The following is a 15,422-nucleotide window of genomic DNA, read 5'->3' as shown; positions in this document are numbered from 1 at the left end:
GATGCACGTGTGTATTCAATGCACAACTACATACAATATGAATCCAAGCTATTTTCCGTTTTCTAGACCTGAAGTGCAAAACTTGGTGTTTTTTGATTTCTTTTCTAGTTGAAGGTTACATCATAATTTAAAGCGTCAGATCTATAGTTGATCTACTTAGAGCCACAGCACCACTTTATCCCGAAACTGATTTAGACCGGCAGTTGAAATAGAGAGAAGAATGACATCTGTGCAGTCTGAAACATGACATGACGCAAGAAATTTAGTCATTCAAGATGCAAGATCTTCCCTGATTGGTTATAAACATCCTGGGGTGTGTGCCACGGCGTCATCACTAAACGTCATAGGCTTAGCCAAACGTATAACTTAACTACAACCACAGATATTATGTTGGCTTCATTCTCCGTTAAACAAGAGATTGACAATGGAATTTTCAAGAACGTGAACCTTAGATTATGTTATCCTTTCTCTTCTTTCTTACCTTCCAGGTAAGTCTACTTGCTGCTTGGGTCGCTGGTTACCTGGACCCATGCCAGAAACAGCTCCAAGAGCTCTTGCTGGACTATATGGGTGAGACAAAGGTGTCTTATGGACTGAAAAGTATGTTATGCAAAGTATAGAAAGAGGAAATGAATAACAATTGTACTAACCTTAATTTACTTGTAGAAAGTCTGACTGGAAAGAAACTCACCGAGGACCAGAATATGAGCAAGATTCAAGATCAACTCGGGAATCAAATGGGTGGCACTTTTGGGAAAGGAGGTCTAGGACAGGGAGTTGGTTCTGTATTGAGTAAAGGCCTTTGAGGGGCAGTTAGGGTGAAGGACAAGAGCAAGATTAACTTTTGATTGTTGAAATTAAGTTTTAGGGTTAGAATCAAGACACAGGTCCATCCATGGGGTTGTTTTCAGGCAGCCTTCTCCCAAGCACTCCTCAACTCCACCAAACTGCCCCGATCTGTAGCCAAGATGATCAAACACAGACCATGATGATACTCAGGATCCATCTTGTCAACCACCTAGGCATTGCGCAACGCAACACCCATTGAGCGTTTTGGATCGAATGACTCGAATGTCATGCAATCGCATCAATGCTTGCACGACAGTTAGTCGATGAGAAAGCAAAGAGCCAAAGCCAAAGCAAAACAAACAATTTAAAAAAGCAAAGAGAGCGAACTATCAGAAGAAATCATCATGACAACAGGCAGTAAGTTCTCACCGCTGCAGCCATTCGCGAGATCCATAGCCTGTCTCACCAAGCTCAGCTAAAGCAGTTTCGCAAAGCTCATCGTAGTACTCAGTCCCCTTCCAAAGACTATGCTTCGACCGAATACCAATCCTCCAATCTTCCTCCCTAAGCCGCTTAATGCGCTGCGCCTTAGTCTCAACCCGAATAACATTTCCGTACTCATCGATATTAGGCCCCTCAATCACAGGAGGTTCCTGGGGGGCACCGGAATCGGGGTTAGGCTTAACGGGAGAAAAGGTCCAGAAGGAAGCAGAGCGGGCCATTTTCGTATTGCGAGAGCGACGGGCCTGCTGCAGATCCGAAACATGTTTGATCTGCCTGCAAAGTCCAGTCACGTCGGCGGGGATATGTTCACGGAGCCACTTGACGGCGTTGTTAAATTGGTTGATCTGGGTGGCACGCTCAGTACTGACAGGTATGGGGGAGGACTTTCTAGACCGCAACGAGAGCGACTTGGTGCTTTTGTGCCCTGGCGAGCCTGCTCGGCTGGTGAACGGGGAGCCGAGGATGGGCACCTTCTTTCTCATAACGGGGGTTGGTGTCTGTGGAGTCATGATCGTGGACGAAGAGAGGATAGGTCTCAGACGGTTCTGCTGCGGGGCTAGGGTTGAAGGGTTCGTCTCCCCTGTGTTAGCATTTAGACGTCCGGATGGGACTATTCTCAAGGGTAGCCGGGGAGGGCGAGCTCGGACTGGTCGATTCACCTCATTCCTAGAAATTTCTTGCTCTGAACCTCCGCAGATTACCATTGCAGAACTGCTGCACATGAGCACCTCACCGGAGCTCTTCCTGATTGCAAGCGGGGGTGGAATAAGTTGGCTGCGCTTTACGGGATCCTCGAGTTCAGCTGGGAATTTGATCGGAGACAGGCGCACGGGCGGTCGCTTTAGAGAGTGATGTTTTGGTGGCACGCGGGTCACAAAAGGGTCGTCGGCTCCCGCAATGATGGAGTTATCAATCATCCGGGCAATGTTTCGGACGATAGATCCCCCATTGGGAAGCCCATCTCTGGCACTGTTGAAAGCGAGCAATTGGTCTTTCGTAGCGGGACGAGGAGAAACACCGTGTGGAGGGGGAGGGGGGGGAGGAGGGACCTTATGGGTGGGAGGCGTGATATGAAAGGCTGGGGGTGGACCATCAAAGTCAAGACGTGAGACTTCTCGGGTAGCAGAAGGTGGCGTAACACAAAAAGCAGTAGCAATAGACGAGCTGAAGGAAGAAGAGGGAGAAGGGACCGGCGAGGTAGGAGTTTGAGGTAGCCTAGCATTATGAGCCGACAGATTCTGAACTGAGAGAGCTTGAGCATTTGAATCAGGCCCAGAGCCCGGAGGGACATCATGGGTAGGTGGAATTGTGGGGCTCCACACGACAGTCGTCAAGGAAGACCGAGGAGACGAGTCAGGCGAATGAAGAAAAGTATCTGGTGAGCAGGTCTGGTTGAGATTCAGAACCGGGGGCGGGAGAGTAGCTGGCAAAGACTCATAGGCAGTTTGAAAACGCTCCATAGCAGAAGTCAGAAGCGGAACCTTGACAGCTGAAAAGATATGAGCTGCTCGTCCCATGTACTCATACGAAGTGGCTGCATAATAGTGGAGGTAGGTCGCACGCATTGGATGAAGCTATGTATAAATCCGTTAGCGGTCAGATGTTGAGACGATATCTGTGAAACACAAACCGGGCTAGACGCGGTGTCTATGAGCTGATTACAACGCAAGGCACATTGCTTGTACTGCTGGTTGAAACACAGCCATTTCACATCGAGAAGGGCTCTTTTCCATTCGTAAGAATTTCGTGGAGGAGAGAAGACGCCAAAGGGCAAAGACGCCTCTGGTGGCATTCCTGAGGTATTTGATGATGATGAAGAAGCCATTCTGGGAGCAGAGAGAACAAGTGAATGGAGAATGAGGAGATGAGACACAAAATGAGATGGGAGAAAAGAAAGAAGAAAGGAAAGATGGGACTCTCTGCCTCCCCAAATTAAGACCTGGCAAATTGAGGTGTTTTCTCACAGCTTGCTAGACAAGTCCAATGCTCATGCTTTCCCTCTGTTCATGTCTACTAAGCTTGATTAAATCCTAGGGTACTTATGGCTATATGGGTGTAGCTCCAACTATTCTCACGAGCTTCCAGGCAAGTACATCTTTGCCTCTAGCAGCTATGAAACACTACCTACATCACTATCTTCACGGAAATCTGCGTAGTGGATATAATATGCATGAAAACCGAACATGATATCAATTACTGGAATTGTAGATAAGTTGACCCTCATTAATTCTACAAATTAAGGCCTCATTACATGGCTCCTAACTGATGATATTTGCCGGTGTTGATATCCCACAAGCCCATGCTGATCATCTAGACCTGCTCAACAACACGATTACCATTCATCTCATATTTGATCCCAGCCCGCGACAACACCTCACCAGTTGCCGAAAGGGAATCCAGGAAATCTTTCAACAAACGATCAAGCTCTGCTGTCACCACACTATCATCCATACCCTCCATCAGGCTCGCCGCACTTGGGGGGTTGAGAGCTGGAAAGGGGATTGGTCCCTTGCCTTGCGCCTGTGAAATGGGGATTCCAGATGTGTCGTGTCGTACATTTCGCATAGCTTCGAACACGGGAGATCCCGGTTCTGAGACTGGGCCCGAAGTTACCGAGGAAGCAGTGGGGGTTTGGGGAATTGGAACGGCCGTGCGTAAAGCCGCCATACCATCTTCGTACGAGGAAGTCCTGGAGTGCTCCTTCCATACAGGGTGAGATTCCTCGTCTGGGCCCGGGCCGTCGAGGATCCCGGAAGCCTCATATTCATTGTAACCGGCTAATTCCATCATTGCAGGGAGTTCTGTGTCAAAGAAATGACTATGATGAAGCGAATTTGCACCTTCTGGGGTGGTGGGGCGATCGAAGCGGAAGGGATCGTAATCTGAGTCAGAGATATTGGACGCTGCAGTCGAAGGACGTGAGTCACCTGGTTCCTCTATTGATAGTGGCTGCGATTGCGGTGGAGGCTTAACCTCAGGAAGCGGAGCCCGAAGGGTGTCATGTCCGTCATCGTAGGTTTGGCTCTCGGGAACGGATCCCATGACCGGGAATGTCCATTGCATGGTGGCTCGCTTCTCTGCTTGGAAAGACTCCTCCGGCATGGGCTCCTGTGTAGGAGCCTCCTCATGTTCTTCCGGTTTTTCCTCTTCAGCTTGTGTGAATGATGGGAATTTCCAGTCCATAGTAGGAGGTCGGGGACCAGACGGCACGAATGTGTCCTCAAGGTTTTCATCGCTAACCACACTGCCGTTTGGCGACTTCGAGCTAGTCTCAGAGGAGGTTCGGTGCAATCGAAAACTGGACCGGTTCGCGCGGATAGTGTTGGCATCGACCAATTGGAATGGCTGCGCAGATGGAGCCCCTGCTGCATAGTGGGAGGCCTCGAATGACCCGATGTCGATATCGAGAAAGGTTGATGTGACTGAAGAACGGTCTGTTTCCGCACGGAGGGGTAGGTCTGAAGTGGGTTGCGCTGGTTCGATGGGGACAAAGTCATTTTTTGTTTCGTATGTGTAGATGGGCTTCAGTTCATCAAAGAGGCCTTCCATTGCCTCTGCACCTCGGCGCACACGTTCATCGAAATTGACTTTGTCTTCGTAGTTAAGATCGTCCACCGAAAACTTTTCGTACATGTCATTCTCAGGTGCTATGTCGGTAGGACTGAATGACTTTTCCATCTCTGCCAACGAGGCAGCAATTTCATCCAGGTCAATGACAGAGAATCTTCGCTCGAACCCATCTGTTGTACTAAAATTCCAGTCATCTTCTGACTCCTCGATGCCTGGGAGTTCAGCTGCTGCGGCGCCGCCTGGATGGAACAAAGAAATCCTTTGGCCTCCTCGCTGGGACCACTGATAATAGTTCGTCACCAACTCACTCACAGAGGCGGTCGGATATCCCTCATCTGTGTCGGCAATGTAGGGGTGGGCAAGGATGTCTGCCATGGTAGGGCGAGTCTCTGGATTAGAGTCAAGGGCGTAGGCAATAAGATCCTTCAGGCCTTGGCTGTACTTATCGCTGTCCAGCTGGGGAGTCTTTCGATTTAATTGACGACCGATTTGCATTCGTTCCCTCAGGCCTGCGTTTGGCGGGTTCCCGTTCGCGAATTCAAATAGTGTGCAGCCATACGCCCACACATCGATCTCATTCCCGTATTGATGGGCCTCTCCACGAGTTGCAAACATCTCTGGCGGCATCCAGTGCGGTGTTCCAATCCAGGTGGATCGTTTGTCTCGCTGTGATTGGAGAACACCAGCAACACCGAAGTCACAAATTTCCAGACGACCCTCTTCATGAATAAGAATATTTGCAGCTTTCACATCGCGATGAATGATTCCAGCCTCGTGAATAGCGTGAAGTCCCACAGCTAGTTCACGAGCGATTGGAATGATGTATCTCTCATCGAGCTTGTCGTTCGTTGCACGCATCAAGGTACGGACACTGCCACCGGGGCAGTACTCGCAAACCAGCCACAACTGAGAGTGAATGGATATGGCTTCAATAATTTCATTGATGTTTTTGGCACCGGAATCCTTCACTTGCTTCATCACCTTTGTCTCATGGATGAAATCCTTTATTGACTCATCCCTGAAGTCTCGAAGCGACTTGTAGTCTAGCGAGTCAATATCTAGGACTTTGATGGCAACCACCCGGCCCGACGGTTTTTGGCGACCTTTGTAAACACGACCATAAGCACCTTTGCCTATTAACTCTTCAAACTCGTATGGTGGAACCTCAGTTTTCGCACGACGACACATCTCCTGGACGGCTACCCCTTGTTCACGAGCTAGCTTGATTGCTTCTGCCTTGTGCTTGGTGATGGCCGCCATTGCAGAGGACGTGTCCAAGAGTCGGGATATCCGGGAATCCATTGTGAGTGAAGATCAGCTCGAATGAGCTAGGTGTCAAGTAAGATGACTGTAAGAATGAGGTAGGGGTAGAAGTGAGCAAGGAGTAAGGATTGAGATGGGGGTTGGGTGAGACGAGTTTGAAGCGCGGAAATTTGCAGCTCCTCTGACGTAAGGTTAATGATTGAGACTGGATGGAGTGTGTTTGCGGGTTCGACAAAGCAGGGTTTTGAGCTTTTTAACACAACGCCTTAAGGTTCTCTTGCGCTTTGAGGTGCTTCTTTTCCCAGAAGCGAAAGAGAGTGATGCAGGACAAGCCGAGATACGATGCAGAGGCGTCTTCTGGTAGTATCGAGGGGAAGCTGTAGGTGTAGCGCGCCCTTCGAAGATGGTGCGGAAGGAGTGTTGCCTTCCGATCACGACGCTGATCGGACGAACTCTTGAGGAGAATTCAGGGAAAATAGTATATGTGAACCGATTTGCGTGCTCCTGGGCCTGGTGGAAGCTTTCAAAATCCACTTGTTGTCCCTCGTGACAGTCACTGGGGAGACGCAAGTCTCTGAAAGAAACGCCGGGAGACAGGGAAGGTATCCGAGGGGAAATGTTGCAAGTGTTGACGATGGTTGAAGTGTCGTTAGAAGGAGGCGAGGATAGTTTAAAAGACGTAGTTGAGGTATTCCCTAGCCCACTTGTGTCAAGTGCAGATGTATCAGCTTTGGCACAAAAGTTGGAAGAATCTTGCTCTCCGATGGGATTGCTGTCTTTCAAATCTTCGGAGAAACGAGAAATCCGAGGGAGGCTGGTTGCAGGTTTTATCTGACTGTTGGCAAGCGTCAATGTATTAGCCTGGGCACTGTCTTTTGGTGGCACTCGTTGGGCGTCGGGATCAACGTGGGAAAAAGTTTCGTCCCTGACAGCTTGGTTGTGACCGGGAGGTCGTGGAAATGATTCAATAAGCTGCTCAAAGCTCCCAGGGTGATTTAAAGTCCTCGGGTCCTGGGATGTTTCGCAATTGCCTTGGGTTCCAGGGCTCTCGTTGAGGCTATCAACAGGGCTGGGTTGCTCACCTGTTTCGCTCTCATAGACTGATGAGCTTGGGGGCTCAACGGATCCAGGACGTGTAATATTCTCCGATGCCTTAGGATATTCGGTAAGCTTAGGGGATCCAGGGCAGTGAGGCTCGTCCGTTGCAAGCTGTTGGAGTAACTCGGATAACAGAGATTCTGAATCGGTGCCTATGAGGGAAGTCCACTCTTCTTCGTAGTGAACCGGATCTCTGCCTTCCGAACCTTCGCGAAAGTCACTTGGACAACGGTTGGTGGATCGCAGACGAGCCTGATTGGCGCGTTCACTGCGACAGCGACAGGTTAGTCTAGGAAATCCACCCAGTAAACGGAGGAATATCTTGCCAGAGCCTAGTAGATGCAAGTCTGCGAGCAAAGCTAGTAGAGCTATGTTGGCCAGATTGATTTCGGCTGTGATTAGCCTCTATGTCTGCACCAGGAAGCCCAGCAAATGGGTCAGATGAGCCGAAAAGACGAAGCAGGAATTGATGCTCGTTTGGACAAAATCCGAGCTCCTCAATTAGGTTTTGGAGACTGGGAGATTCGTCAGCCATTCCGTCTTTGGAATTACATAGACAGTATCTCAATCGAGCCCGGAGATGAATTTAAGAAAGGGAGAAGCGTAGAGGGGATGAAAGCAATCGTGTCGTGTCGTCAATATTTTGGAACCTACCTCTTCGCTTATTTAATCGAAAGACGACCCACCATATATGAAATCTGAAAATCCATATAATCGCGTAGACACGCCGAGTCTTTCCATTGGCCCTTCAACATGGGATGCGTTGTATGGGCAAGCGGGCCTTGACAGTGGACTAAGGCAGAGCCAAATGTTTCAGAGCCCACAGCCTAATTCACACACAGCATCCCACTGGTATATTACAAGACTTGAAACGTGTGGATGTGTTGAAGAATAGGGTGATAAACACCGGCTGCCAAACGTCGTTGGCGATATTGTGACACGTGATATATACACCCTTTTTGACAAGCTGACCGCTTTGTAGTACTAGGACTTGGAATTCTTGACCGCCATTAGAAAGGCTTTAACACTAGGGATTGGGCCTGAAAACACATGCTCTTACGGAGGTCACTAGTAAAGGCTAGTGCAGCCGACTTCACATTTCACTGGATAAGTTGTTCCAAGTGCTATTCAATGATTTACAGCCTTCATGGGGATCAACCCTGGAGATCTTTTCGCTTACCGTAAAGGCTTATCGGCTTGTGAATCCAAATTGAAGGTTTGTTATTCTCTAAATGCTCTTACAACTGACCTAGTGACATTATAGAAGACACTGTTCAATAGAAACACCATGGCCGGTCCGCCTTTCATGAAACGTTCCTCGGGCAGTCTTACATTGCAAATGCATGATGAGTTCTACAAACGGGATCTCCCAGGATTGTAAGGCCAATGTAAAGTTTTGTTTGATGGGTCTACTTATAATTCTTATTATACACAATGTATGTAAGTCTTAGGGTTCATCACAAACCTATGGAGGGAACAGTTTCTGCATGGAGCTGAACCGATCCGCGCTTCCCCCGGAAAAGTCCGCCCCATCCCGGTGCCTCCTGCGATGTAGGGGATTTTTGTCGGGCTACGCCATGATTCTGATGTTACGTTGATCGATTATTATATCTGGAGTTCAATAAGGCCCTCCTAGACACATTAGGCATGAACTAGAATAAGATTTGCTGTTGAATTAAATTACCATGAAAACCACATACTAACCGTGCGACTTGCAAATTCCAGTGCACGCGCTTTCACCACACGGTCCATGACAACGCCAGTCAAGCGATGTGAACTCCTGAAATTGGTCGAGGAGAGTTGCCACTAAGGTGTTCTCCGCAGAAATTTGTATCTTGACATTTGTCTATAGATTTTAAACGATAGAGCACCTGAGATCAAGCAAATTTGTGTGAGAGAAGTCCCTAGTCGCCCGTTTAAGGCCGAATCATCACTAATGACAGCATCGGCAACACTAGGCACCGTGGTTTTTGCTCATGGAGTATCTTGCAGATATATGGTAGGATCGCGTTCTATTTTGCCGTGAAGGGAAAGCTTGCAGCGTGTCAAATAGAAGAGGATATAAACTCTCTTACCACAGGCCCATCATTATAGATCGCCTTTATTAATCACTTATCATGCGCATGAACGCTAGTTTCTCAGCGACGACTAGATGGTGATCCTACCAACTTTTCAGTTGTGGATAGCACACCTTTCCAAATGAGTGTGGACCTCTTTAACTCCACAATGTAGGTTGAGGATAGAAACATTAAATTCATGAACCCCGTGATGCACTAACTATTTCCCAATCTAGTATATAAGCGGTTAGTTGAATTTTTTGACCCATTTCCTGATCGTCATCTCGGCTATATAGTCTACTACTTACGGTCGGCGAGAGTATTCGACACACCCTTTCCAGCACATTTTGTTGCTTGGGAAAAGTCCCTTTTACTAGCACATTGAACTTGTGACAGCAAAGAGAATTCATGCCTCGACTCACTCTCGACATTCTCTTTGAAACTAAGTGTGATTTGAATTCTGTATTCTACTGCATCGTCCTATTCTTGTAGAGTTCTTTGATACCTATGGAAAAGGAGGCGTTTATCCCTACACATGAAGAAAGATTGCTGTAGTAGATTGGATCTAACCGAAGGTAAATTGGCATGAAATCTAATATAAGCAGTTCTTCCCTATACGTAGATACTTCTGGTGTATGTAGGAACAAGATCTTAAATTATAAAGCACCATTCCGTTAGAACTTTCCTTGTGTCTCGCTATCAATTCAGATTTTAGCGCCAAACTTACCAACGTAGCAAGAATATTACAGTTAAACCTACGGAGTAGATTAACATAGAAACTAAAAAAAACTTAGGATCATGCTAAACCCAAAATCTAGGGTTTCTAGCTATATCCACCTTTATGTTGGAGATTGGGTAGCATACATCTACCGATTTCTTTTTTGTCATCCGATATAGGATGACACGACACTAAGGGATATGAAGACCGCATAGCATAGGCAAAAATGAAATGCAAACAATGCATTGCTTTATAGAAAGGAGCAAACTGACTGATCAGACATCCCGTTGAGGTTATAATCAAATGTAAATCATTTTCTAGTTGCGAATTTTAGTTACTCCTGGTAACGTTGGATCTGCAGTTACCATCCATCATCCCCTTGATGGGCTGCTGCTTCACTATATCATATCAAAAATGGCTCTGTTAGTGATGGAGAAATTGACAATTTTCTGGGATATTTCGGCCAGCATCCTATGTTAGCTCCATTCAAAGACGTAGATAGCAGATCGGACAGCCTCTGCAAGATCACTATTACAACAAGGGGCCAAAGAAGGCCGCGTTACAAAATTCACAATCCAAAAGTTCTATGGTTATTAAAATGGCATTGGGCATTGATATCTTCCTCCTCAAAAAGAAAACGAAATGTCAGGAGTCAGATCCTGGAAAAGCTCTTCGAAGTTGACCCTAAGGAGCGATGGCGGGATATTGCTCTGTATAACAACATGTACAACATAAAAGATAGATAGATTCGGAAGCACCCCGTTGGTAACGATGGCCATCTATGGAGTTTGATAGGCGGGCTAATTCACTCAATTCTTTGGTTGGTAAGGGAGTAAGTAGCTTGGGGGATATTTTTCTTCCGGTCGCGCTCAGCTTCTAAGGGGGAGGAATTAGCAAGCAAGCTTACATTGTGTGCTTCTAGATAGACGAGTCCATTCTTGTCATCTAGAAAATCCAGTTTGTAGGTCAGGATACACCCGATGCATCGCATGATTCCGTATTATTTTTACGGCTGGAGGGGCCGGGACTACCGGAATACTCGGACTGGAAGACTGTCCCGGCTAGTGTTTTGACATGCACAATTTTGATAACAGAGTCAAGTCTTTGATTGCCTTAATGGGTTTCCCTTGGCTATAGCTCAGTTTCACTTCACCTAATGTCATCAGGCGTGGGATGATTTAATGCCTTGATGCCTTGGTGCCTACAAAGGAGATCTTTTGCCCCCACTGATGCACGGTGCTACACGCGCCAGTGGTGAAGATCGATGAAAATTTGGTCGAGGCATATTTGCGAAGATTTTCGTTTCCAACTACATCTTTCAGATATGGCATTTTGAATTTTGTAAAGATATACCAATAGCTGTAAAGCTGTACCAGACATTAAGCTCTTGAGCTGTGTATGCCTGAGGTACCTGGTTCGGTCACAGTTGAGACTGCTTACTAATATGCAATTGCCCCACCAAGTTGATAGAGGGGTTTCGGGCATGAAGCTCAAGTCTTCTAACCTTGGAAAGCCAAAAACATGGAGTGAATTCTAGGCTTTAGATTGATTCTTTTACTGAATTCAGAAAGATCAAGGTATCATGGAAAATCGCTGTAAAAAGGGTCGGAACACCTCTCGCTTGTGATATGGCTGTATAACGTCACCGGAGCATCCACGGATGGCAAAAAAGAAGCAGCGTAGTAAGTCAAAACTTGAAAGTATAGAGGATTTGAAAGTAGAAAAAAGGGGCCAAGATGAAAAAAAAAAAAAAAAAAAATTCAGAGGAATCTTGAGCAATCAAAAAAAAGAGAGAAGACAATACAAATGGGTTTACTTCAAGGGAAAAATTGGGCTAGTCAGCTCAAAACGCACAAAACCGGGAGGAGAAAAAAAGTCCCCACTTTCGCTTTTCTTTTTTTTCTCTCCCACTTTCCCTTCCCCTCCTCTTCTTCTTTTCCCCTCTATCTCTGTCCTCCAGGAGCAGTTGCACATAGAACTTTTTGATTAAGTGATCGAGAACTCTCGGTCCTAGTCATCTGTGTGCTCTTCTTCTTTTCTTTTTCTATCCTAGTTTACTAAGGATCAACCGCCAAAATGGTTAAGTGAGTTTGAATGTTCAGATTTCCTAGAAATCACAGCTAACAGTTGTGTGAACAGCTTCACTATCGAAGAGGTTAGTATTCGCCATTCAAGGGTTCCAAGGCTATGTCAAGCATTACCAGTGGAAGCTGGAGAGGTCTTTCCAACGATTGCCATCCCATGCTTCCATGTTGTCATCTCCCACTTGCACTTGGTGATGCCTGAAAACCTTTCTCCCTTCGAATAGATTACCATCAAATCATCAGGAACATCGATACTGACCTACATAAGATCCGGACCTTGATGGACCGTCGGGCTAACATCCGAAACATGTCCGTCATTGCTCACGGTAAGTTACTGTGCTGAGAATGACAGGACGTGGTAAAAATTACCGATGCTGACCTTGTTTCTGTGCACTAGTCGATCACGGAAAGTCCACCCTCTCCGACTCCCTGGTTCAGCGTGCCGGTATTATCTCCGCTGCCAAGGCTGGTGAGGCTCGTTTCATGGACACTCGTCCCGATGAGCAGGACCGTTGCATTACCATCAAGTCCACCGCTATCTCCCTCTACGCCAAGTTCCCCGACCCAGAGGATCTCAAGGAGATTCCCCAGGCCGTCGATGGTGACGAGTTCCTGATCAACTTGATCGATTCCCCCGGTCACGTCGATTTCTCGTCCGAGGTCACTGCTGCTCTCCGTGTCACTGACGGTGCCCTTGTCGTTGTCGACTGTGTCTCCGGTGTCTGTGTCCAGACCGAGACCGTCCTGCGTCAGGCCCTGACCGAGCGTATCAAGCCCGTTCTCTGCATCAACAAGGTCGATCGTGCTCTTCTCGAGCTCCAGGTCTCCAAGGAGGATCTGTACCAGTCCTTCTCCCGTACCATTGAGTCCGTCAACGTCATCATCTCCACCTACTTCGACAAGGCTCTCGGTGACGTCCAGGTCTACCCTGACCGAGGCACTATCGCTTTCGGTTCCGGTCTCCACGGCTGGTGCTTCACTGTCCGCCAGTTCGCCGTCAGATACGCCAAGAAGTTCGGTGTTGACCGCAAGAAGATGCTTGAGCGTCTCTGGGGTGACAACTACTTCAACCCCAAGACCAAGAAGTGGACCAACAAGAGTGAGTACGAGGGCAAGACCCTTGAGCGTGCCTTCAACCAGTTCATTTTGGACCCCATCTTCAAGATCTTCGCCGCTGTCAACCACAACAAGCGTGATGAGATCTTCACTCTCCTCGAGAAGCTCGAGGTCTCCCTCACCAACGATGAGAAGGAGCTCGAGGGCAAGGCCCTCCTCAAGCTCGTCATGCGCAAGTTCCTGCCTGCCGCTGATGCTCTTCTGGAGATGATCTGTATCCACCTGCCTTCCCCCGTTACTGCCCAGAAGTACCGTGCCGAGACTCTCTACGAGGGTCCCACCGACGATAAGGCTTGCATCGGTATCCGTGACTGTGACCCCACTGCTCCTCTGATGCTGTACGTTTCCAAGATGGTGCCCACCTCCGACAAGGGTCGTTTCTACGCCTTCGGTCGTGTCTACTCCGGTACCGTTAAGTCCGGTATCAAGGTTCGCATCCAGGGTCCCAACTACATCCCTGGCCGCAAGGAGGATCTCTTCATCAAGGCCATCCAGCGTACCATTCTTATGATGGGTCGCTTCGTTGAGCCCATTGAGGATGTCCCCGCCGGTAACATTGTCGGTCTGGTTGGTGTCGATCAGTTCCTGCTCAAGTCCGGTACCCTCACTACCGATGAGACTGCCCACAACATGAAGGTCATGAAGTTCTCCGTCTCCCCCGTCGTGCAGCGCTCCGTCGAGGTCAAGAACGCCCAGGATTTGCCCAAGCTTGTCGAGGGTCTCAAGCGTCTCTCCAAGTCCGACCCCTGTGTTCTGACCATGATCAACGAGTCTGGCCAGCACATTGTTGCCGGTGCTGGTGAGCTCCACCTTGAGATTTGTCTCAAGGATCTCGAGGAGGACCACGCTGGTGTTCCTCTCCGTATTTCCGACCCCGTCGTTGCTTACCGTGAGACCGTCGCTGGTACCTCCAGCATGACTGCCCTGTCCAAGTCCCCCAACAAGCACAACCGTCTCTACATGACCGCTCAGCCCATCGAGGAGGAAGTCTCCCTCGCCATTGAGTCTGGCAAGATCAGCCCCCGTGACGACTTCAAGGCCCGTGCCCGTGTTCTTGCTGACGAGTACGGCTGGGATGTCACCGATGCCCGTAAGATTTGGTGCTTCGGTCCCGACACCACCGGTGCCAACCTGCTCATCGACCAGACCAAGGCCGTGCAGTACCTCAACGAAATCAAGGACTCTGTTGTCTCCGGTTTCCAGTGGGCTACCCGCGAGGGTCCTGTTGCCGAGGAGCCCATGCGCTCCGTCCGCTTCAACATCCTTGATGTTACCCTGCACGCTGATGCTATTCACCGTGGTGGTGGTCAGATCATCCCCACTGCTCGTCGTGCTCTGTACGCCGCTGCCATGTTGGCTGACCCCGGTCTCCTCGAGCCCATCTTCAACGTCGAGATCCAGGTTCCCGAGCAGGCTATGGGTGGAATCTACGGTGTTCTCACCCGCCGTCGTGGCCACGTCTACACCGAGGAGCAGCGTCCTGGTACTCCTCTGTTCATGGTCAAGGCTTACTTGCCCGTCAACGAGTCTTTCGGTTTCCCCGCCGATCTGCGCTCCGCTACCGGTGGTCAGGCTTTCCCCCAGTCCGTCTTCGATCACTGGAGCATCCTCCCCGGCGGTTCTCCTCTCGACCCCACCTCCAAGCCCGGTCAGGTTGTCCAGGAAATGCGCAAGCGCAAGGGTCTCAAGGAGGTCGTTCCCGGCTACGAAAACGTAAGTTCCTTATCCCGCTCCATTTGGCCTCGGTTACTAATCTCGCTCCACAGTACTACGACAAGCTGTAAAAATGTTCACGGTCACCCAGAATTTCCCTTCTGCCAGTCATTCGTGGAATCTTTCATGAGATTGATGAATTCAATACAATTTCTTCGGTTCAACAAAATTTTATTCCCTCATTCGTCGGTATTTGCTTCGATCGTTCCGTCTTTAGAATTCCAGGCGTGAGTCTTGAAGCCTTTGGGCATCAATGTTTCTGTCCTTTCACTGCTTTTTCTATATTTGGTTTTTTTTTTACCGAGGGTTTTATTTTTTTGCGTTTTTGCTGTAGTCTAGCAACCAGTTTCGACATGACAATAAACTTGGGTCTGCTAGGCACAGTTTTTCATCCGTAGAGGTTCAGTAATTTTAAAAAGGCCAAAAAAGTGATCAAAACAATAGTGACTACGATCGCAATCCTCGATGTGAAGCTTGAGGGGTTGAAAAGTATTATTCACTTAAGCACGT

General features: G+C 48.4%; 5 protein-coding genes across 5 annotated transcripts; 2 read left to right on the top strand and 3 right to left on the bottom strand.

Moving 5' to 3' along the window:
- Positions 1–455: 455 nt before the first annotated feature.
- On the top strand, positions 456–806 carry Pdw03_3566 (uncharacterized protein; the record flags this gene model as incomplete). Its single annotated transcript, XM_066100528.1, has 3 exons — positions 456–488; positions 543–600; positions 667–806. 3 exons carry the CDS (start codon positions 456–458, stop codon positions 804–806), a joined length of 231 nt encoding a protein of 76 aa, XP_065955928.1.
- A 408-nt stretch (positions 807–1,214) lies between these two features.
- Positions 1,215–3,118, bottom strand: Pdw03_3565 (uncharacterized protein; the record flags this gene model as incomplete). The annotated part of the gene is made up of 2 exons (XM_014676566.2): positions 1,215–2,867; positions 2,924–3,118. The coding sequence occupies 2 exons, from the start codon at positions 3,116–3,118 to the stop codon at positions 1,215–1,217; spliced, it is 1,848 nt and encodes a 615-aa protein (XP_014532052.2).
- A 485-nt stretch (positions 3,119–3,603) lies between these two features.
- Pdw03_3564 (Serine/threonine protein kinase, putative) lies at positions 3,604–6,165 on the bottom strand (the record flags this gene model as incomplete). The annotated part of the gene is made up of 1 exon (XM_014676567.1): positions 3,604–6,165. The coding sequence occupies one exon, from the start codon at positions 6,163–6,165 to the stop codon at positions 3,604–3,606; it is 2,562 nt and encodes an 853-aa protein (XP_014532053.1).
- Positions 6,166–6,953: 788 nt separating this feature from the next.
- Pdw03_3563 (uncharacterized protein) lies at positions 6,954–7,979 on the bottom strand (the record flags this gene model as incomplete). Its single annotated transcript, XM_066100527.1, has 5 exons — positions 6,954–6,961; positions 7,209–7,492; positions 7,551–7,739; positions 7,879–7,885; positions 7,949–7,979. The coding sequence occupies 5 exons, from the start codon at positions 7,977–7,979 to the stop codon at positions 6,954–6,956; spliced, it is 519 nt and encodes a 172-aa protein (XP_065955927.1).
- A 4,096-nt stretch (positions 7,980–12,075) lies between these two features.
- Pdw03_3562 (Translation elongation factor EF-2 subunit, putative) lies at positions 12,076–14,983 on the top strand (the record flags this gene model as incomplete). The annotated part of the gene is made up of 5 exons (XM_014676569.1): positions 12,076–12,083; positions 12,139–12,154; positions 12,352–12,409; positions 12,481–14,912; positions 14,966–14,983. The coding sequence occupies 5 exons, from the start codon at positions 12,076–12,078 to the stop codon at positions 14,981–14,983; spliced, it is 2,532 nt and encodes an 843-aa protein (XP_014532055.1).
- Between the last annotated feature and the right edge of the window lie 439 nt (positions 14,984–15,422).

Source organism: Penicillium digitatum, chromosome 1, assembly GCF_016767815.1.
Source record: "Penicillium digitatum chromosome 1, complete sequence".
Classification (NCBI taxonomy): domain Eukaryota; kingdom Fungi; phylum Ascomycota; class Eurotiomycetes; order Eurotiales; family Aspergillaceae; genus Penicillium; species Penicillium digitatum.
This window is presented reverse-complemented; position numbering and strand designations above follow the sequence as displayed.